The sequence below is a fragment of the Otolemur garnettii genome, unplaced genomic scaffold (assembly GCF_000181295.1).
Source record: "Otolemur garnettii isolate 467f Iridium unplaced genomic scaffold, OtoGar3 scaffold00023, whole genome shotgun sequence".
Classification (NCBI taxonomy): domain Eukaryota; kingdom Metazoa; phylum Chordata; class Mammalia; order Primates; family Galagidae; genus Otolemur; species Otolemur garnettii.
In genome coordinates, this window is record NW_003852418.1 from 787,547 (window position 1) to 810,319 (window position 22,773).

General features: G+C 46.9%; 1 protein-coding gene across 1 annotated transcript in view; it reads left to right on the plus strand.

Annotated features, from left to right (window-relative positions):
• Positions 1–21,003, plus strand: part of CTNNBL1 (catenin beta like 1) — a 171,265-nt gene extending 150,262 nt beyond the window's left edge. The window contains exons 14-16 of the mRNA XM_003787583.3: positions 8,503–8,640; positions 8,876–8,948; positions 20,813–21,003. Of these exons, the coding sequence (XP_003787631.2) occupies positions 8,503–8,640; positions 8,876–8,948; positions 20,813–20,901 (300 nt within the window). The 3' untranslated portion in view covers positions 20,902–21,003. The remainder of the gene's footprint in view (positions 1–8,502; positions 8,641–8,875; positions 8,949–20,812) is intronic.
• Positions 21,004–22,773: the final 1,770 nt, after the last annotated feature.

Consider the following 22,773-nt stretch of genomic DNA (forward strand, 5'->3'; position numbering starts at 1 on the left):
GGCGCCTTAGCCGGTTGAGCTATAGGCGCCGAGCCATGTGTGTCATTTTTCATGGTAGCTTTTTAGGGGGCCATTTTAAAGATTGATGCGGTATTTTATAAAAACCCGGTTCATGCTTGTGTGGCTAAGGTGGGCTTAACATGTAGTTAGTATCCTCCTTGTGGGCAGAGCTCTGACTTGAGAGCCTTTGATTCTTCTTAGAGCTGCTATCAGTTAGCTGTGCATTTTCCTAAAAAAAATCCTTTTAAATGATTCTCCAGCCTCAGTTTCCTCAGCTGAAAAAATCCTGTAGTCTCTAGGATCTTTCTCTAATAGTCTGGCCTATTTTAGAAGCTTTCAGAGGAAAGTTTTATTTTGCTGGTGTTTGTGCCTCTGCCATCTCTAATTACCTCTCTTTCCTGTGGTTTAAATTTCTCTCCTTGCTTTAGAAGAAAAAAAGATACTGGTGTTTTCTGAATGGTGGGGCAATTGCTGCCCCTGACTACAGACAGTAACTGTGTCGTCTCTCGGAGCTTCGTGTTTAGGCTCTGAGTCATGTCTCCTCTTATTAAGGCAAGAGGCATCCGTGGTGGCTTCATAGAAGCCTCTTTTATGACTGTCTCCTTCTATCAGTGAGGGGCAGCTCACTGTCTGCTGGGGGCAGATTAGAAATGGCATCTGCATGCTTATTTGGAGGGCTTACAACTTGACTGCTGAAAGAGACAAAGGCATGTGGAAAGGTGGTGATTTGGTACTGCTCCCGAGGACAGATTAACATTTAAAGTGAGGATGTGGCTGGGAGGGGGGAGAAGACACACACACACAACCCCACAGAAATGGCACCTTGATGCTGCACATACCACCTCCTTGTGTATCTTTGGAGATGAATCTGTTTGTTTTAGCAGCCCCCAAACAGGCTTATGCTGCTGTGAATTGCAATCTGTTCTACTTAATGCGCCATTCACTGAATTACCATCCAAGTTCTTATTCTAGCCCTCTCTTATGGAATGAACAAAACAAAACCTACCAGAGTATCTTATTTTTTTTTCTTTTTTTTTAACTCTCCCAGATTGTATGTGTAATTTGCTGGTTTAACTGTAGATTTTTTCCCCCTTTTTAAGTTTCTTTAATTTACAGGGAAAATGTAGGCCAAGAGGTTAGATGACCTTACATTTAATGCTACTGGTTTGTATTAGTTCCCACATAACAGCATAAAGAAAAATATCCCATCTATTTGCTAATATTGGGAAGGTCCCTAGAACAAAGACTTTTTCTTTCTTCGAACTATGAAAGTGAATACAGGCTTAGAGCCAGCTGTGTGGGGGTTTCTGTCAGTTCCCACCACTTACTCCATGTAACACAGTCATCTCTTTAAGCTTAAGTTTCCCATCTGAAAAGTGGAAACAGTTCTTACCTCTTAGGGTTCTTACAAGGAAAAGCAAGAAATCCATGAAAGTGCCCAGAACAGTGCCTGGCACTCAGGAAGGGACTGGGAAATGCTGCCGCTGTGAATATTCCATTGTTGCTGCCCATCTCCTGCCAGAGTGAAAAGACTAATAAAAAAGCCCTGAGATTGGGCTTGGCACCTGTGGCTCAAGCGGCTAAGGCGCCAGCCACATACACCTAAGGTGGCGGGTTCGTATCCCCAGCCCGGGCCAGCCAAACAACAATGATGGCTGCAACCAAAAAATAGCCGGGCGTTGTGGCGGGCGCCTGTAGTCCCAGCTACTTGGAAGGCTGAGGCAGGAGACTCACTTGAGCCCAGAAGTTGGAGGTTGCTGTGAGCGTGATACCATGGCACTCTACCCAAGGGGATAGCTTGAGGCTCCGTCTCAAAAAAAAAAAGCCCTGAGATTATGGAATTATGTTCCACTCGAATTTCTAACCCAAACTCAGTGATAAGTCATTTGACATCTGTCTCACTTTTTCCATCTGTGAAATCTGAAAGTGGTATTTGCTGTACATACCTAACACCAGGCATGTTTAGCTAGTGAGGTTAATGCAGTGTCCTGCTTTGAAAGGTAAAAAATGTTGGTGGATGCTGAGTTGTCATTGCTTCACAAAGAAGGCAGTCACCTTCCCTCTCTTCAGAGATGAGAGTTGAATGAATTAATTTGTAGAAGACTTCCTTTAAATCTTCACTCTCTTGTCTTATTTCAAAGACAATCCAATGTACATATGGATTTTTCACTCTAAAGTTTTGTTAAGTGAGACATACAACACTCAAGGAGGTTACTGGATTCCTGGAAATTTCTCTTTAATCCCTACTAATCATATTTCCACTTGAAGAGCACTTTGCACGCCCAGATTGTTTTAAAATGGTCTACCTAATGTAACAGCAGATTCAGGGAACTTTAATTTATTGATGAAAGGATGAGCTAATTGTCGGTCTTGACCTTGATGTCCTGTTGAGGTGGTATATGCCTCCAGTTTGAGGTTTTTCTCCTAGTGACTCTTCTGTCTGGGAGTACCATCCACCAGCATCCTGAATCTATCCATCTGCCTGTATTCAGGCAGAAATCCATTACATCTGGTTATTCAAAGCGCTTCAATCCTAGATTTACCATAGACCTATCTAAGCCAAATGTGAACCTTCAAGAGCACCAAATCAGGGAAACAAAGGTATGGCACATGGCCACTCCCCAATCCAGCAGTCAGTGCAGGCATTACTAATTGGTTTCATAGCTCTTTTCTACTGAGCTTCCACTCAGCCTCACAACCCTTTCTCATATAGTACAGCCACTATAGTGGGTGAGAGTTTGCATGCAGGAAGAGCCTTATTTGCCTTCCCTGATCTAGTGCAGGCATCTTGTTTCCAAGTAAAAATGCTGAGGCCAAGAGAAGTTAAATGACTTACTTAAGGACATTAATAGGTTAGCATCGGAGCTAGAATCTGATCCCATTAAAACTCTGTCCCATAACAGTTTAAAGAAATTCCAATATCTAATTTAATTGTTTCTTATACTGTCAGAGGGTCTCTTGAGAGAGAAAAATGTCAAAGGGTGGTTGGGTTCCTTCTTTAGATTGAGATATTTGTGAACTGTTTCAATTAGTCACCATGTACTAAGGAGCCTGGGATGCAGATGTGATCTCTGCATGGAATACCTGGCTTCCTTCTGTTCTTGGTCTAGTCATTTTTCAAACATCTCATTGGTCAGTTGGGTGTAATCTGATTTCTCCTACCACTAGAGAAGCAGGTCCACCTGTGTGTGCCTAGGGCAGAGCCATCAGAGTACCTGTGTAGATCAGACTGCTTCAGTTCTTCTGGAGCTTCTTGAGGAAAGGAGTAAGATGGAGAGAAGATTGTGATGATTTTTTTCTTCTTAGCTTTTATATTACTTCTCCAAAGACTGAATCTTAGCCAGATAATTGTGAGTTGAGTTGTACTAATAGCCATTTGAAAGTTGTAGACATCTGAGCGGTGCCTGTAACCCATAGGGTGCCAGCCACATACACTAAGGCTGGCAGGTTCAAACCCAGCCCGGGCCAGCTAAAATCAACAATGACAACTGCAAAAAAAAAAAAAAATGGCCAGGCGTTATGGCAGGCACCTGTAGTCTCGGCTACTTGGGAGGCTGAGGCAAGAGAATCGCTTAAGGCCAAGAGTTGGAGGTTGCTGTGAGCTGTGACACCAAGGCACTCTGAGGACTACATAGTGAGACTCTGTCTCAAAAAAAAAAAAAAAGGAAAGAAAATTGTAGATGTAGACTCCTTTAGAAATTCTTCCAGATGTCTGGTTCTACTTCCTTACACACAGATAACCCAAGGAACTATAGTGAGTCCTTATCTCAAGATCAAATTTTTATCTACTGTCTTGGCAACCCATAAAAGGACTCAAAAATTTATTAATCCATTTAAAATAAGTTGACCCTTTCCTTACATAGTAAAACAGGAGTGAAGAATAAAGGTGACATGCCATCTTATTTGTAAAATAGACCAAAACTTACAATGATATGCTTAAAAGAACTCTGTCCAAACTTTCTCATGTCATTGTTTTCAGAATAATACACAGTCATCCTGCTTCTTTTATTTCCCTTTAAGCGCTGAGTACACGTTTGTGCTTAGCTTCCCTGAATCCATTCAGCAGTAAATATTCCATGCCACAGGGTTGTAACAGGCTAGATAAGGTGCTGCTTTGACAGCAGTCAGCTTCGCTGCATGCCGGTTTCTGTGGCGCTTCTGAAACTGTCAGGGCAGAAACTTCGTCTTCAGAAGCCAATCTCCGTTTCATCTCTGTGCATGTTCAATGCAGCAATGGTTGATGCCTTTCTTGGAGATGAGCTATAGTCATATCTCAGATCTACATTTGAAAATTTTACTTTCAAATCATGTGCCCACATGTCTAAAAGTAGACTGTTGAATGGAACACTGTCAGAGTCTTGAAGTTCTGAGGAAAGAGGGGGAAAAAAGAGTTTGGCATTGCTCTCGTGGGTCTGTTCTTTTTAGGTGACAGTACAGAGAAAGTGGAAGGTAGTGTTTACTGGCTGGGTTAAAAGAAGATCAGATTATGGAGGAAAGGGAGAGTTACCAGGGGCACTTCTGACCTAATTAGAGACACTCAGTTTCTTGAAGCTCCATTCTCGATCCTTCTATCACTCTTACTGAACATCTTCCTTTGTTCCTCAGACAGAGCTGAAGTCTACACCTGCACAAACATGGTAGTGTGAAAAGAGCACTGACTCGGGTCTGAATCCCAGTCCTGCCATCCACTAGCCGTGAGATTGTTCTGCCTCAGCCAGCTTCCTCTTCTAAAACATAATCCTGCCTCTCCATATTTGTGAGAAGTAAAGGAGCTGACATCTGGAAAGCACTTAGTACCATGTCCGACACACAGTAAGCCCTCACTAACTCCAGCAGCTCCTCCGTGGCGGCTAGGTGGGAATTATTCAGACTGCATCACACAATGCCTAGTATGTACTCATCAATCAAAAATAACATCCTCTACTGATAACCGGCATCTAATAACCAAAAAAGCCTCTTACTCCTTTCTAATGTTCCTATCAGAGATGCCCTTATTCCAGTGTCATTCTCTCCCAGGCTGGCCAAGCTGACTTTTCTATGCCTTCCTCCAGAGTAGTACTTCCTCTGCTTGGACTGTCCTTTCCAACCTGTCAAACTCCAAAATCCAGCTCAACTGTTGACATTTCCTTTGAACTCTCCTGACTCCTCCCAAACACACCACAGCACCATTTGAGAGGTCTCTTATAAAAGGCATTATTACATTTTTAAAAAAGTAATTTGCTCATTTGTTATTCTCATTAGATTATAAGCTCCTTGATTATGTGGGCCATTTTATTTATCTTTGCAATACGTAGCTCAGTTATGTGTTTGGGACAACTTTATGGGGTGAAAGAATGAACATAAACATCCGGTTTGGTCTCCATAGGTCTCCTCTCCTCCCCTTCCCCTTCTCACATAGGCTGATGCTATGCCCCCCGCTATGCACTCTACCTGCCTCTCTACACTTCAAGCCACTGTGTCCATCATGTAGCTGCAAATATATTCTTATTCGTGGCATTTTCCTGCCCAGCACTGACAGTCTACATCCCATCATATCTAACTTCTCTAGCAGCATTTAAGACTCCCATCAGCTAACTCTCCTGATATTTCCACCTTTCCCCCAGCCACACAAGTCTTAGCACACAGCTCATTAAATTAGCTTTGAGCCTCTGCCTACATTTTTTTCAATCCTGTTTGACAAATGCTTTCTGAGAGCCTACTGAGGAAGAAGTATCATCCACGGTGCTTTCTAGGGTACAAAGATGAGTAAAATTCTTTCCTTCAAGGAACCGACACAGGGAAGAGACATACATCTGAACAATTAGTAAAGGCAAGCCAAGTGAGGCACCATAACAGAGGTGCAAATCCAGGTTGTGAGGGTTTTAAGGACTGAAAAATCGTTATCTGCTTGGGGGTCTCAGGGACTGTTTTGTGAGACACGTTATATTTTGGACTTTCAGTATATTATGATAGAAACTGGGGGGCTGGTAGTACCAGCATTAGCAGCAAGGCATGGAGACCAGAAAAGGGAGTCAGGCAAGTCTGTGAAGCATGGAGGTACTAGAGAGCAGAGATGAGGACAACCTGAGGCGTGTCCCTAAGGCCTCAGACAACTGGAAGACCATGCCTTCGAGGCATTCATTCTGCTTCTCCTGCCTTTAAACTTACCTATAGGTCACTTCTTCCAGGAAACCGTTACATTTCACCTAAACTGAGTACCACTCACTTGCGATTATTTTTAACGTGTGGGCTCACTGTATCCTTTGTTTATTTTCTGGTCATTTCCTATGTCTCTGTGACTTCTTCTGATAGCGACTAAGACCAGGGCTTCTCCTTACCTCCATTTTTCTTCCTATTCTGCCTTAACACCATGCTTAGAATGGTATTTGTGCCACTAGGCACTTAGGCCACAGGTCAAAATACTGTGTTCCAAGTTACCCATTTCCCATCAGTGGTGAATCAGGCAGGATTCCTGTCCCTGGGGAGTCCATATTTTAATAACCAGTAATTATGAGCAATTTTACCTCTTTGTGCCTTGGTTTCTAATCCATACAATGGGATTAATAATCCCTTCCCTTTCCGCTTTAAATTTGGTAATAACTGCTGTACACTTTAGGAGTTCCGGAGCAGGAAATTAGGAAACTAAAGAAAACCTACTTCTAAACTTCTTGGACATCATCAGTTCAGTGGTCCATGCCTACCTAGTAAACATTATCACTATTACCAAATTACCAAGGAATTTGCTACTACAAGAAGCTAAGACTTATTAGTGGCGTTGACTTGCCAGGCAGCATAGGGCCTGGCAGTCTGCAGCTGTCTTTGGCCTTTAGGAGCAAGATGAAAAGTAGCCTTGTCTTACTACAGGCCAGCCCCTTGGGCAAATAAAGAAGTGCATTATCTGTTTCTAAATAGTCTCCAAAGACTTCTTGGTGGAGATTGATTACCACAGTGGTACATCCTTCCAGTTGGGGAGAGTGGAAAGCAGGGTCCCAAGGGCTTCTGCCGGTGACAGGATCCTGAGTTGTCAGAAAGGATCGTGCCCATAAAACTACCGACAGAATTAAGAAATGGATTGCTGCCATCGAAAGCAGATATTAAGCACTCGCCGCCTTAGGCCTGTCTGCTGGTCACGCAGAACTCATCCCCACACCGGTTCTCACTCCTGAGAGTTCCTGGCCCAGACCAGAGATGTCTGTTTTCTCTCGTTCCCTGCATGGATGTTTACTGAACTGGGGATATGAAGACAAACCAAATAAAGGCCCTGCCTTCACAGAACCTGCAGTCCACTGTCGTGGGATAAAAGCTTTAGACAGAGGGAGAGAAGTGATGGGACTAAAGTCAGGGTGACGGGAACGTGCAAAAACAGTCACTCTGTGGAGTGGCTTGTCTAGTTGCTCTTAGGAATTTTAGAAAAGAGGTAGCTTAAAAATAATGTGGGCTTTAGAGTTACCCTAGATACCCCAGGAGGAGAAGCAGTAGGGCCCTGAGCTAGAGAGAAGGGGTCTCTTGGCAGAAGTGATAATAATCCACTAGATTGGGCTGAGGGGTGATAAAGATACTCTAAAATTGATTGTACTGATGATTGTACAAATCTGAATATACCAAAAGCCATTGAACTGAACACTTTAAATGTGTGAATAGTATATGGTATGTGAATTATACTTCAATAAAGCTTAAAAAAAAGAATCCACGAAAGAGGACTAGATGTGGGGACAGAAAGGCTGACAGGTTACGAAGGAGACTCCCATCCCTTATTAGGCCTAGTAGGGTGTTAGATGTGTGAAGAGCAGTGGAGAGGTTGCAGCATTTGCACTGGACAGAACATAGGACGAGGGAGCGTACATAGAAAGTGCGGTGTGTGTGCATTGGCTTTACCAGGGCCCCAAGACAGAGATGTGGAGAAAAGGGACCTTCCCTATGCTTAACTTGATTCAGAAGAAAAAGAGAATTAAGTATACCGATGCTCCTTGACTTATAGGATTTCATCCTGATAAACCTATTGTAAATTGAAAATACTTTTAAGTCCAGAAGTGACTGTCTGTCTGGGAGCTGTGGCTTGCTGCCACCCAGCATTGTGAGAGAAGTATGGTTTGCACTGAATACATAGAGCTTTTGCATCATCATAAAGTCAAAAAATCATAAGTCGCACCATTGTAAGTTGGGGACCTCTGTATCTTGTAGAGAGATTACTTATGGATGCCTGAACCAGAGTAAAGAATGGGTGGAAGCACATAAATAGCTTAGAGTTGTGTTCCTTCAGCTTCTTACATAAGGTTGAATATGTGGATGAGATCATTTTGGCCCTAATTCATTGGATAGAGAAAAATGGGCTTTGGGCTTGACTCTTGGGGCCTCTGTAGTCCATTAAGAATGAGGAACATAAGAAAGAGACTTTGGAATAACGGGAGAAGTAGACAAATCAAGAACAGGTGGTCTTGTTGTAGTTGCTATTCTACACTAGCAGCCCATTCTTTCTCCCCCTCACTGCCCAGCTTTTATTCTCAAATGTTCATTTATTTCTAGGACATGGTCCGGCGTGGGGAGATCATAGACAATGACATTGAGGATGAGTTCTACCTCCGGCGCCTGGATGCAGGGCTTTTTGTTCTCCAGCACATCTGCTACATCATGGCTGAGATCTGCAATGCCAACGTCCCCCAGGTAGGAGGATCTTCCCTTCAATGGGCCTGTCCGTCTCTGCGTCCTTGCTTGACACCTGATTAGGTAGAGGCTTTCGAGGAAAGATGGATCACGCTCTCCTTGAATTCCTTTACTCCACGCGGCCTTCGTTTTCAGGGAGGAGGGGGAGCTAAGTAATTTCAAGATGATGCATTCTGGTGTCTACCAGGACAAATGGTCCTCTTTCTTTCTCTTACTATTCTTTCCCCCTTATTAGATTCGCCAGAGGGTTCACCAGATCCTGAACATGCGAGGAAGCTCCATCAAAATTGTCAGGCACATCATCAAGGGTGAGTTGGATGCTCCTTTGTCTGGGACTGCAGGGATGAAGCTTGCCGAGTCTCTTTTGGCACAGAGACAGCATTTTCTGCATGAAAAGCTACGTGTGTGGTCCAGTTAGTTGACTGTGTGTCCAGGCCATCTTTGTCACAATACTGAAAGCTAACCTAGTTATTCTCTGCCTCTGACCTTCCAATTCCAGAACTTAAACTCTTAACAACAAGCTCTAGGGCTTGGAAACATTTATTAAAATTTTTTTTTAAAAAAGCAAAACAAAATTAAATTCTAAACTGCATATAATGCTATAGTGGAAGAAAATTACTTTCTCCTTTGGAGAAAAAATATAAAGAAATGACAAGAACTGCAGTAGTCCCCTTGCTATTCCTAGTTTCACATTCTAAAATTTCAGTTACCCTTGCTCACCTGTCTAAAGGAAGGTGAGTACAGTACAATATTTTGAAAGACAAGAGACCACATTCATGTAGCTATTATTCTTAGTTATTGTTGTTCATGTCTTAGTATGCCGGCTTTATAAATTAAACTTTGTCATAGGCATGTATGTATAGGAAAAAACATAGATATGTAGGGTGCAGTATTGTGTGTGGTTTCAGGCATCTCCTGGAGATCTTGGAACACAGTCCCCACAGATAGAGGGGACTCCTGGAACTGGAACTGAGCATGAATTTGAGGCAGTGTGGTGTAGTAGAAAGAGCACATCTACCCTCTAGTCCTATCTGTGCCTGGTCCAATCATGTGAGTGTGGTCACAGTGTATTTATAATAGGAAGAGTTTTACCAAGGCTGGGGGAGCTACTACGTGGCAGTGTGCAGTCTGATACCTGGCCAACAGCAAAGCACAGTCAGTGTGGGTTTCCGTCCTTCTCTTACCCACCCCATGAGTTTCCCCAAGTGCTGTTGGATCTTTGGCTGACATGGCTCTGGGCCCCTGTACTGAGCTCTGGGGTACAACCTCAGGGTACTTGGGGCCTAAGTGGGAAGCACAGACAGACACACATGGTGGGCAGAGGCATACGTAGGACTCTACAGTACTGACGACACCCGAGTTCAGAGACTGTCGGGACAGATGGGGAAGCTGCAGACAAACTGTGTTCCTCTCTGGCCCAGTTCTAAGATGAAGGATTGGGCTAGATTTACTAAAACGTTTGCCTTTAAGTTGCTTATAGTTCCCATGACAGGTGAGAGATGAATCGTGAAGATGAATAATACACATAATAAAATGAAGAGAGGTTACAAACATGGGCCCAGGCTCTTGGATCTGTTACTCAGGCAAGATTCCAGTTACTGCTGTGGACCTCACAGAATGGGCAGGAGGATTAAATGAGATGATACATGGGCAATGTCTGACCTTTAATAAGTTCTCTGTAAATGTTAGTATATTATGAAATATTATTATGACAGTTGTCATCTCATCATTATTTTAGGTGAGGCATGGCTAAAATCTGGTGAGAGGCTTTGTGAGAGAAGCGGCTTTGAGCTGGTCTCAGAGGCTAGAAGGACATTCTAGACAGGACAATGGGAGAAAAGCTATAAGGGCTGGAGATCACATGATGCTCCCAGGCAGGGCTCTGGTAAATCCACGGTGCCCATTTCATAGATGGAGAATGTGAGGTATTGGATATGTTGTTTTCTCCTCCAGGAGAGAAGAAAGCAAAGGGGGAGGCCGTTGAGGAACCTAGCCCAGCGCCTTGCCTTCCCCAGTGGCCCCCTGGGCACTCCCTTCTCATTTCTAGTGTCAGAATCCTGTGAATTGCCACTCAGAGTGTCATTCCGCCTCCTCCCTAAGGTGTAGCTGTGGTGATTTGCAACTCCAGCCTTTAGATGGCATTTACCTTTAACGCCCACACGATCAATTAGAACTTTTTGTTACTCTCAGCTCTACTATCTTGCATTTAGGCTTCTCCCTACACCTCCATCCCTGTAATCAAAACAGTGATTTTCTAAGACAGGAAAGGTGTTTTTAACAAGCGTGACACATACTAGGTGGAAGCTTTTCTTTCTCATACCCTGGTAATTCAGAATTTCTGCTGTGAGCGCCAGCCTCTGTCTCTCTCAGATCCTGGTTTATTCCCCAGTGCCTTTCAAGTGCCAGGCGCACCCTGGATGCTGGGAAGGCGATTGTTGATTCAGTGTGTCTGGGGGCAAGTGAGCCGGGGAGCAGCATGCACAGATGCCGTCTACTCCTGTCCTCTGTTCCTCTTTCCTCTTGTTTCCTCCTCACTCCAAATTCCCCTGTCCCGTCTGTTCACCCAGTCTTCCAGCCCAAGTCCAGCCCTTCAGTTCTCTCTCCATCACCCTTCACAGCCAGTCCGTCGGGAAGTCCCATTAATTCTGTCTCTCCACTTCTCTGCATCTGTAATTTTCCTTCATTGCACCCTGTTTATTTCCTTCTGAGCCCTCATCACAGTCTTTAATTGTTTTATTTATGTGTTATTAACTTGTTTTGTCTGTCTCATACATTAAAATATAAGCTTGTGACATGGGGACATTGTCTGCCTTGTTTAGCAGGTCTCCTCAGCACCTAGAGCAATTCTGGGCACATGATAAGAACACAGTAAAAATTTTAAATGTCGTTGAATTAAACCCCGCTCTTATATGAATTTAATTTGGCAAGCATTTTGGCTCTCCTGGGGCTCGTAAGGCACAGTGCTAAAGTACTGTGCCACACAGCACCTGCCCTCATGGAGTTTTCCATTTCTGAGGACGTAGATGTATAAATGATTGACCTACCCAGCTGACATTGCTTGGTGTGGTGCTCTGTATCCAGGACTGGAGATACAAAGAAGTGAGATCCCTAGCCTTGAGGCACTCGTAGTCTAGTGGGGAGAAATAGTAGAAACTAATTATGACATGCTAAGTGCTGCCTTAGAGCTGTGAACATCCGTGCTAAGGGAATGTCAGGGAGGCAGTGATGGAGGCAGAGGAGGGAGCAGCCACTCCTCCCAGGACTACAAATGGTGTCCCAGAAAAAGGGAGTTTGGGAAAAGGGTATATCCTAGGCAGAGGGAGCAGAGGCCCAGAGGCAGGACAGGATTCAGTGGCCTGGGTAAGGACTCAGGCCCCGTCAGGGGAGACCAAGCAGGGATGTGAGAGGTTGGAGTATTGGGTGAGGCGCTGCTGGGCAGGGCTCTTGTTCTGTTAGGTGCATAGGAGTTTGGGGTACAGATCCTGCCTGCTTCCCTTTCTTTGCCTGCAGATAGTGGACATTCTCATTAAAGCTCAGAAAAGATGCTGATTTGGGAAATTTGAAGTCATTAGGCGTAGGTGATATTTAGAGCCCAGAACTTGGATGCCATTGCTCAGGTTGAAGAGGCTCGTAACACAATGCTGACCATTAAAAACAGGGTTCCCAGCCCCCTCCTGCTGACACACTGTGCCCGCCTCACATCCACAGCCAGGGAAAGGCCACCAGCAGCGTTGGTCGGTCGGCCAGGTCTGGAGCTGGTGCACTGTGGCCCGCCTCTGAAGCACTCCCTGAACACAGCTCCACAGGGACACTCCAGAGCCATACTTGGTTGAGGGAAGAAAGTGTTGAGGTTGAAGGCAGCAATAGGGATGGAAGGTAGGCTCTGCTCAGACCCACCTCTTACAAACCCAGCTCGTTTTCCTTTTCACTCTATCCTTCCCCCTTTCTTCAATCAGAAAGCCCAGAAAAAATGAAGCCTCATAAAGAAAACCAGCTCATCAGTCTGTCCTCTTTGATTTTAATTTTGGTTTTCAGTTTGGGTTGCTTCCTTTTTTTCTTTAACATACTAATTAGATGCAAGTTTTTTTTCTTTGATTTTATGGCCTACATATTTCCTAAGTTTTGCTGGCAGGATGACAGCTGATGTATCCCTTGAGGTCTCAGGAAAACGCTGATGAGGCAAGCCCAGCAGGGGACTTTTCCCGTTATTTTTTGGTCCCCTTTCTCACAATTTTCTCCCTCCTTTTCTGTTGGAGGTGCCAGGAGAGCTTGGAATAATTGATGGCTCATTAAAGTCCCTCTTTCTGCAGACTGCTTAGTCGGCGCTCCCAAAGTCCAGCTTTCCCTGGAACTGGCAGCAGCTCTGGGTCTGAGGACAGAGCTGCCCACACAGAGGAGGGCAGACGAGACCATCTGCTCTGCAGAATGACAGTGGTCCTCCTGCTTCTATCTTGTCCCTGGTCCAGAGGAGGGGTCAGTCACTGCTGATTGAAGTGCATGCTGAGGGAGGTGGTGTTTCAGGCATCTTCAGAGCTGTTCCAGAAATCCAGGACCACACCAAGTAGAGTGGTCACTTACTGAGCACATCCTCCGTGCCAACATTTTAGTGTACGTCACCTCTGGTCCTCACAACAACCAGAGAAAGCAGGATAATGTCCATTTTGCAGATGAGGAAACTGAGACTCACTGAGGTTAAGTATCTGAGTCACTAGTAATGGAAACTGGATCCAGACTCAGAAAGAACTGAACACCATGGTATTTCTATCTTGCAGAAAAGAAATCTCTTAACTGTGCTGGTTGGCTCATATGCTCCTATAAGTTCTTAAGAAAGGATAAAAATTCAGGGAATCCACCTTTATAGAGTACCCACTTGGCATCACAAGGTGCTTTAGGTGGGTTCCTAAGATAGGTGAGACACATAGGAGACATGGTCCCCAAGGGGCATACTTCCCCTCACAGGTGAGGTAACTAACCATAGCACAAAGCAGAATGCAGTTGGTGCTGGCATCTAGAGGACGGTGGGAGTGGAGAAGGTATAGTTATAACACTGTGCTGGAAGTTGGAAAAAAAAAAAAAGAAGAAGAAGAAGGAGCTGAAAGATCCAGAGATGCCATACAAAAGAGGTGGCTTCTTGTTCTTTGTATCATTTTCACCATGACCGCCATCACCACGTCTGTCCGTGGGATTTTCATCTTGCAGAACTGAAAACTGGACCCATTAACCACTAATTCCCCATTCCCCACAGCCCTGGCAGCCACTATTCTACATTGTCTCCATGACGTGGATGACTCTAAGTGAGATGGTGGATTTCTGTAGGCAGAAAAGAAGTACATATCATAGGCATAATTGAGGGGTCATCTCCTTGGACGTGGCATAGGAGCTGTGGCCTGGGAATACTCCTTAATGTGAGTATTTGTGCCAAGGCTTTCAATAGAAGACTCAGGCCTGCCTGGTAAATATTTCAGTCTATTGGGAAAAGTTGCCAGAGGACCACACAGGTTCCTGGGAGCAGCCATGGCTACAGCACGACTGGCTTATTGCCAAGAAGAGCTTAGACAATTACTGACGCAAACTCTTTTACTGGTAGGTGAAAAGAATGAGCCAAAGCTTCAAAATGCTTTTAGAAATTGGCCCATAGCCCTTTGTTTTGCTCGTGTTCTTTATGGCTTAAAATCTCCTCTTAGAAGCTCATAAACATACATTTCCATATTGATTTGGGGTTCTTGGTAATACCATTTGCCTCTGGTTTTAAAACTGCGAAAGCTGATAGGATTTATCTGGAATGTATGTGTGTGTGTGTGAGAGAGAGAGAGAGAGACTTGCACCTGGTCATGACTAAAAGGATCTTGCATAGAGGCCAGCTGCCCTGATGGGGCATGGAGGCATCTTAGGGACACCTCAGGATTTTTTCAGCAAAGTTGTAAGATTTGCCTTAGGATTGATGCCCCCTGAACCTTTCATCCAGTTCACCCACGAGGGCTCTCAGAAAGGGCTACCTGGGATGCGTTTGCACAGGGGACAAAGGGGAAGAACCACCCTCTGAGAACCAATTCTGCGAGGATTGTGGAGTCTGCCCTGAAGCTGTCTGGGTTCACATCCAAGCTCTGCCTTTTTCTAGCTGTCTTACCTTAGGCAGCTACTTACCCCTCTATAAGCTGTAGTTTGGTCACCTGGAAGATGGGGAGAAACTACCTCAAAAGGTTGCTGTGAGAGTTAGAGAGATATGTAAAGTGCTAACATGTTGGCTGGCATCTAAAAAGCGCTTGATAAATGTTAGCCATCTTTATTGTTCCAATTAGTGTCCAGAGTAACCCAGTAATGAGTAGAAGAACAGAGATGCCAGACCAGCACAAATCTGAATCTCTGTGTAACTCTACAAGTAAATAATATTTTAAGTCTTGGTTTCTTCCTCTATTAAAAAAAAAAAAAACGAAAATAAATATTACTCCTCTCAGGAAGGTTCTGAAGTTGAAATACAGTTAGGTGCCTGGGACCCAGTATGTACTCAGTGAATGGAACTAACTTCCTCCCATCATTCCTCCTTTCCCTCCTCCCTCCCTCCCTCCCTCAGTCCTTTTCCCTGGAGCTAGTAGAAGCCTGGCTTCAGATACAAGCAGGAAACTGTGGACCAGCACCCAGGCTAGACTTCTCAGGGCGTTGTGGAGGTGGGTGGGTGCCAGTGAGTGCTTTTCTAACCAGCTAAAATCCACAGGACTATGGGAGCATGATCTCGTTAAGTAGGTTTCATTTGGATGACATCTCTGATGAAATTATCTCTCTCAGCCCAGCAAAATGTTCTCCTAGAGAAGTGTAACCTTCAAACCTTCCAGGTTCGTTCTTGTTGTTAAGGAATCTCTGTTAGACCTGAAGGATTTTCCTTTCCCAGTTCCTATTTTGTGGTTATTTGTATGTCTTCAAGAGTTTCCAGTGTGAAAATATTGGCATTCTTCTCTCTCCTCCCTCTTCCTCCTGCATTTTTTAAAGGGTGAGCATTACGGCTTAAGGGCTAGGGATCTGAACGAGGCTATGAGCACTGGTCCAGGTCTCTGCCCTGGAAGACAGTTTTTCCCCATTCACCAGCCCCCGTGCCCCCCCTGCTCTTAACATAAACAGAACAGCTTGTATTCCGTGTCTGAATAGTAAACCTGCTGTCTAAAGTTTGCTTTAATATTTATGCGTTCAGCACTGCTGCCTGTTTCTGAGCTCCATCAAAGCCTTTATTATGAGAGCATTTGAAAATGCTGGGAAGTAGAGAAGGGAGTTGACGTGTGTGCCGTCTTTCTCACCCTCCACCCAACTTCCCCTCTTCCTCTCTCTGCCTCTCTCATCCTACTCCGCCCGCCCCCCCCCCACAGTTCTCTCTTCGTCTAGCATCTCTTTTTTTCCCCCCGAATTCTCTTTTCCTCTCGTACACACACACACAGCAAAGAGAACTCTTTCCTAAGACCTCTGGGAGGAATCTGTTCAATATTTATAAACTGCTGCAGCAGCTATAATAACCAGAGGTAGCTGGCACTACCAAGATTTGCTCCAAATAGAACTCTCCTCTAGAAACAAAGAATGAGCAAGGATAAGTGGCAAGGGATGAGGGTGAGGTGCCCATTTGGTGCCGGCCACCGGGGCAGTGACTGCCAGGGCCCTGGCCAAGGTCTGTGACTGGCTCACTGTGGGACCCTGGCCAATCATGTGCCTCCTGAGACCTGCAGTAGATTTCTGAGAACCTGCTAGTTCTGATATTTGGTGACTTGACATAAGAGAGTGACCCCATCCAGCCTACCCCACCCCACATCTGTCCTGGCCACTGAGGCCCCTTTACAGGAAGACAGTCCCTCTGGAGTCTTACTGTTTATGAGGACTTTGTAGTCAGACACCTGCCAGGGCCCAGCTGCTTTGGAATGCTCACAGAGCAGGAGTCTTTGCCCACATGATGGGTGACAGGCAGGGTACATCTTGCTTAGGTAAGATAGTGCTGCTATAGGGACCAACTCACTCCCAAAGGCTTTTAAGATGCCTGTTTTCACTCTTCATGTATGTTCTGGGATTTGAATTCCTCTTCTATTATCCTAGACTTGGGGTGAGTTGCTCCCCTTCTCCAATAGCCTCAGTTTCCTCATCCGTAAATGGGGGTGGTGTTCTTTACCTTGTAAGATTGCTACAAAGAAGAAGTGAGACAGTGTATATAATGCCTGGCACGTAGGCAGTGCCAGTTACGTGTTACGTGTGAGTTCCCATTCCATCCTGTGTAAGAGGACCCCTCTTCCGGATTCTGTGAATCCGTTCACTGCCTTATACGCTTTCCAGAGAACGGGTGATCAGACTTGGCTCCTTACCCAATCAGAGTGACAGGGAGACTTGTCCAAGGGTCGGTGCTCTGTCTGTGTACAGTAGAGACATATGCTGTTCCTAAGGCCTTAGCAGAGGTGATTCAGCAAGGGAACTGGTACAAACTTTGTTTTCTTCTGCTTTGTGCGTCCTGAGAAAGAGATGAGGTCCCTCCAGGGAAGCTGGCTGTACTGTTGGAAAATCACCGCCCAAAAGCATCAAACTGTTTCTCCACTTGCCTCCCTCCTGGGTCTGAGAAGACATTAGGAGAGCAAAGTGTTAGCTCAATCCATTAAGACTCTTGCTTCCAGACCATGCCTCCAAGGACAGTAAATGCCGTGATGGTCATTCCCTCTCTTCAGGGGCACAACTGTATCATTCACATGTGAGTAAGAGACACCACTCGCGTGAGCCCCATAGCCTTCTCCCACGGCTCAGTTCCTGTCCTCCCATCGCCCAGCCCGCTCTCCAAGGGGCCTTAATAGGAGGCATCACCCTCATCTGCTGTTGGACATGATGGATGGGCCTAAGAAAAGAGGATGATTTCCGGGAGGAGACACACAGCTGGCTCAGGTTAGAATCCCAGATCCCATTTTCCAGCACATGTCCAAAGTAATAAAGAGGAAGGAATAAAAAATAAAGAAGTGGCAGGAGCAAAACTATTTCCGCAGCATGGGGGGGGGGGGTGTAAGAGATGAAAGGTCATATGCTTGCTTCTCTCTTCCCAGTTTTTGTCTGATTTGGACCAGCAGGTATTTTATTATACAAAGCCTCTTACCAGAGGTCTCTCTCTATTTTCCTTCTCAAGCCACGCCCCAGTAAGGGACCGGGGGACTAGCGTGCAAGCAGCCATCCTAGTCAGCTACTCAGCTCGCTCACCACACCCCCACCCACCGCCCTGCTGTTTGGCGCTCAGCCAGGCTTGGCTGGAAATTGAATGGAGAGTAAGACTAAAGTCCCTGCCTTTATGCAGCTCCCAGTCTAAGGAAAGAAGGGACAAGGACAGGATGGCCCAGAGGACAGGCCTGTGTGTGGTGTAGTCAGAGTGACCTGAGGATGGGAGCAGGAGGGAGAGGTGATCAGGCAGGGTTTCACAGAGATGGACTTGGAAAAATGTGTGGGATTTCTCCAAGAGGCATTATTCGGCAGAGCAAAGGAGAACCTAATGTTTCTTAAATGTGGTATTTGCCAGGTACTTTACGTTCATTTCAGAAGAGGGGACCACGCAATGTACTTAGGATTCAAACAGAGCCCATGATGTTGTGCCATCTCCTCTGCGTGGGAGCAGGCAGGGGATGGTCAGAGGGCAGGGAGGAGTTGGGCTCCCCATCTGCGCTCCTCCCCCTACACCTGCTCATGGGAGTCACCACAGAAGTCCAGAGCTTCCAGCTCACCCCCTCCTGCCTCCTAAAATCAGGGTTACCACAGTGTTTGGAGGAACCAAGAAACTTTTGAGAATGAAAGGAAGTCTTACTGATTACTGTGCTGAGACAACAAGGTCAGCTGGAACATATGATTGCCCAGCCTGTTACTCTCTGACTTTGTCCCCAATGGTCCCGTGTCACCAGCATCACCTCCCAGAGCCACATCCTCCTCATGAGTGTTGCCTTTATCTTCCTGCTCTGCTTAGAAACCCAGCCCTCCTGTGGAAGCCTTCTCTGGAGGTGGCCACTTCCCCCCACACACCCCCCACGGAGACAGGGGAGGGGTCTTCCTGCTCCCCACGGGCCCCTCTAAGGCCTTTCTCCCATCTCCCTGAAAACACCCAGGCGTTTGAAGCTCACGTCAGTGGACTGTCCCACCCGTGGCGCCTCCTTTTTGGCACCAGCACCCCGTTCCCCCTTAGTCCTTGGAAGAATCCTGGCTCCCTGTCACCTTCTCTGCTGTTCTTGTCACACTTCTTGGTGATTCCAACATCCATTTCTCTTTATCTCATACCCCACTTCCATCTCTTAGTCTTGTTGAACCCCCTTCAGAGTGCATGAAGAACCTGAGGACTTGTCTCCCTCCCACCTATCTAATCCAGGCCACCAGCAAGTCACCTCTCCTTGCCTCGGCCCTTCCCCCGGGAGTGTCTTCCACAGCAGCTAGCAGTCTTCCACTGCTCTGCGTCTCAGAGACAGGCCTGCAGTCCCCCGTAGTCTGAGCACTGCCCCCTGCACTGGCTTCCTGCTAGCTCCCACTCCTAGGTATTTCCGCACTCTTTTTACACAGATAGGCCTCCTCTGTGAGGCTTTCTGACAGCCTCCCCGTGAACTCCGTTTACTTGATGACCCTTGTAGGAAGTAGGGTCCACATGATCAGAGGTTCATCTGTGTTGGTCGTTGCTTTATTCCCATTCTCATCTCCTGTGTTCACCATTCCCAGACAGTAGCTCTTAAACTTGGGCGTGCGACAGCATCACCTGGGGGACTCGATACAGTCCAGATCACTGGGCCCCACCCAGAGTTTCCTAATAGAGTCTAGGGTGGGCCCACGATTTTGCATTCCTGGTAAGTTCCACATGCTGCTGATCAGGGTCCCCACTCAGAGCCACCTGCCCAGTACAGGGCCTGCCCAGTAGGCATCTTAGCCCATTGTGCTGCCAAAATAAAACACTCAACACTGGGTAAATTATGAAGATGAAAATTTACTTCCTCACAGTTCTGGAGGCTGAGAAGCCCAAGAACGAGGCACCAGCGTTGGCGTCTGGAGAGGGTCATCTTCTTGCTGCATCCTCACAGAGCAGGAGGAGGAAGGACCAAAAGGCCTGGCTAGTTCCCTGGAGCCTTTCATAGGGTGCTGATCCCATCCACGAGGGCAGAGCCAAATCACTTCGTTAGGCACCTGTCTTAGTACTGCAGCACTGGGGGTGAAGTTTCAGCATGGATCATTCAGACCATAGCAGTATCCCCTACATACAGGATCCCCTTGGGAAGCTATCACCTACGCCAGCGCCTAGTCCACCCTTTAAAGCACTTTGAAACTCCTTTTTTTTTGAGACAAAGCCTCAAGCTGTCCCCCTGGGTAGAGTGCCGTGGCATCACAGCTCACAACAACCTCCAACTCCTGGGCTCAAGCGAGTCTCCTGCTCCACCTCCCAAGTAGCTGGGACCACAGGCTCCCGCCACAACGCCCGGCTATTTTTTGGTTGCAGCCATGACTGTCGTTTGGCGGCCCAGGCTGGATTCAGACCTGCTACCTTAGGTGTATGTGGCTGGCGCCTTAGCCACTTGAACCACAGGCACCGAGCCTGAAACTCTTTTTTCTGGAATAGCCATCAGTGCTATTGTCCTACAAGACCCGACAATTAAATTCACAAGCTTGTCCTAGAAAAGGTAGTACGTAAATCATTGCTGAATATCACTACGGTATGTAGCACTTTTCCTAGGATGAGTTTGCGAGCTTAACTGTCAGGCCTTATACAATGATAGCTCTGATGGCCATTCCAGAAAAAGTTCCAAACGTGCTGTGAAAGGTGGACGAGGCACTGGCGTCTGTGCATACCTTCCCCAGGGGAGTCCCTTGAAGGTGGCCATAGTGGTATTCAGCAACGAGGTGTGTAGCATTTTTGCTAGGATAAGTTCATGAACTTAGTTGGCCAACCTTGTATATGTTGAGTGAGTGAGTAAGCAAAGCAGTTGAGTAGAGGACATGGCTAGGAGAAAAATATGAACACTGAAAAGTTCCAGTGGGCCCTTTCCATTGAGGGGTGCAGAGGCAGGACTAAGGAGTTTGGCCACAGCTGCCACTGTGGGGCATTAGAGCAGCATGTGCCTCGGTGGGAGCTGGGATCCAGGAAAGGCATGAAGTGACCCAGCTAGGGGGACCCGGGCTGGGATCCATGCCTGACCCTCTCTTTGTCCCCTAGAGTATGCAGAGAACATCGGGGACGGCCGGAGCCCAGAGTTCCGGGAGAACGAGCAGAAGCGCATCCTGGGCCTGCTGGAGAACTTCTAGAGGCCCCTTGGCCCTGTGCACTGTGGACTCGCAGCTTTCCTCCGAGAAACAGCTCCAGACCGCTCTGTGGAGATTCTGGACAAATTAAAGCTAGTTTTGGTATCCCTGGCCTGGCGTTCTTTATAATGAAGCTTTACCCACTTCCTTTCCCACAGTGGCTGCCTCAGGGCACATCTGAGGAAGGCCAGTGGTCAACCTCATTCTGCCCATGATGAGCACAGCAGCGTCACCACTGTGTCTGTCTGGTGCTACAGCTGCAGGACCACACATCTGTGACTGGTACGGACTGAGGAGACTGCCTGACGTGGGGAGTCTGGATGTGGGAGCTGAGGCACGCACCTCATGCTTCAGCTCCCATGGAGGCTGACCACAGGGGCTGGGAGGGTCCATGGAGGCTTAAAAATACACCAGTGTGCACCGCACCCGGAACAGGGGCCTTGGGTCAGATGCAGCCTGGTGGTGTTTCCAGCTCCCCCGCTGGCCTCTGCGTCAGGGCAAGAGCCGCTGCTTTAGAATAGTCAGGCCTGGAGTCCTGGCCCTGCTGCGTCACCAGCTGTGGTGTCTGACTGGCTTTCACCTCTCTCAGTCATACTTCCTTCATCCGCAGGGCAGGGCTCACGTGCCCCCTTGGCACACACTGCAGGGGCGCCGTGAGCGCTGCTTCCTTTGTCCTTTCTGCACCCATTGTGGCTTCAGCACTGCGACTTCACTCCCTTTGCCTGGGTTAGGAGAAGTTGCTCTCCTCAGCGGAAGTCAGCAGGGCTTTTGCAGATTATGATCCATTCTTGAAGAATAGAGTCATGAATGAGGAGGGGGGACAACCACCAGATCTGGAAAAGCAGCGTTTAGTTAAAATGCATGTAGCCCTGGGTCATAGATAGGCCACAGGGGATGCTGTACAGCTTGTACTGTGCCCCTGCTCTTGCTGCCCACCAAATCCCCAGGGACAGGGCTCTAAGCAGCCACCACCATCTGGCCAGCGTGTACATGCCAAATGAAGCCTGTTCACCAGCCCAGGCAGCCACCACGAGATCTGCATAAGGTGGCACCTGCTTCAGGCTGGCTGTGGGCTGGTGATGGGACAGTAGAGAAGACAGGCAGTGCGCCCGCTAACTGTGCAGTCAGCATCCTGGCAGAGAGGGGCAGGAGGATGTGACAGGCCTGTCACAGAACCTGCCACACGTTCACGTTTGGATTTAGTTCCAGCTTCACTTTTCTGGAATCCTAATATCTAGCACGTGTTGGACACCTGCTATGTTCGCTTGCTTTACAGCTATCCTTTCTAACCTGCACAGCAGCCCTGCTGGCGTTGTTCTGATTCAGGGAAGCCAAGGCTGAGCTCTCAGACAGGTAAGTAACTAGGGAAGATCCTGTGTCCAAGGAGCGGCAGAACCTATGTCTGTCTGGCTCCAAGGTCCTAGGTTTTCCCTCCACCAAGCCGCCTCTCTGACAGTTGCAGGCCACTGACTGGCATGATACTTGATCTCTTTTATGTAGATAGGTGGTTTAATAAATTACAATGAAAAGAGCACATCCAGATTTAACTCAACAGAATGGGACTGAGCTAAAGGTGGTACTTCCAACATAATCAATTTAGTCCTTCACCTTTGTTCTTTTTAAATTGTATTTGTTTTTAACCTGGTAGTGCTTACATGTGGTACAGAAGTTCAGAATTCCACTAAAAGATAATGCAATGATCTTGTCCCTAGGCCTCCTTGTTCCTGGAGGCAGCCACTGCCACCTGCTCCTCCTTCCCAGGGTTCCACCCAGCAGGATCCCAGGTGTGCTATGAGCCACCAGAAGCCAATGTAGGAAGAGGGCCAGCTCAGGCTCCTTGGCCTCAGCACCACAGTCCTCCTCTCTGCCTGCTGC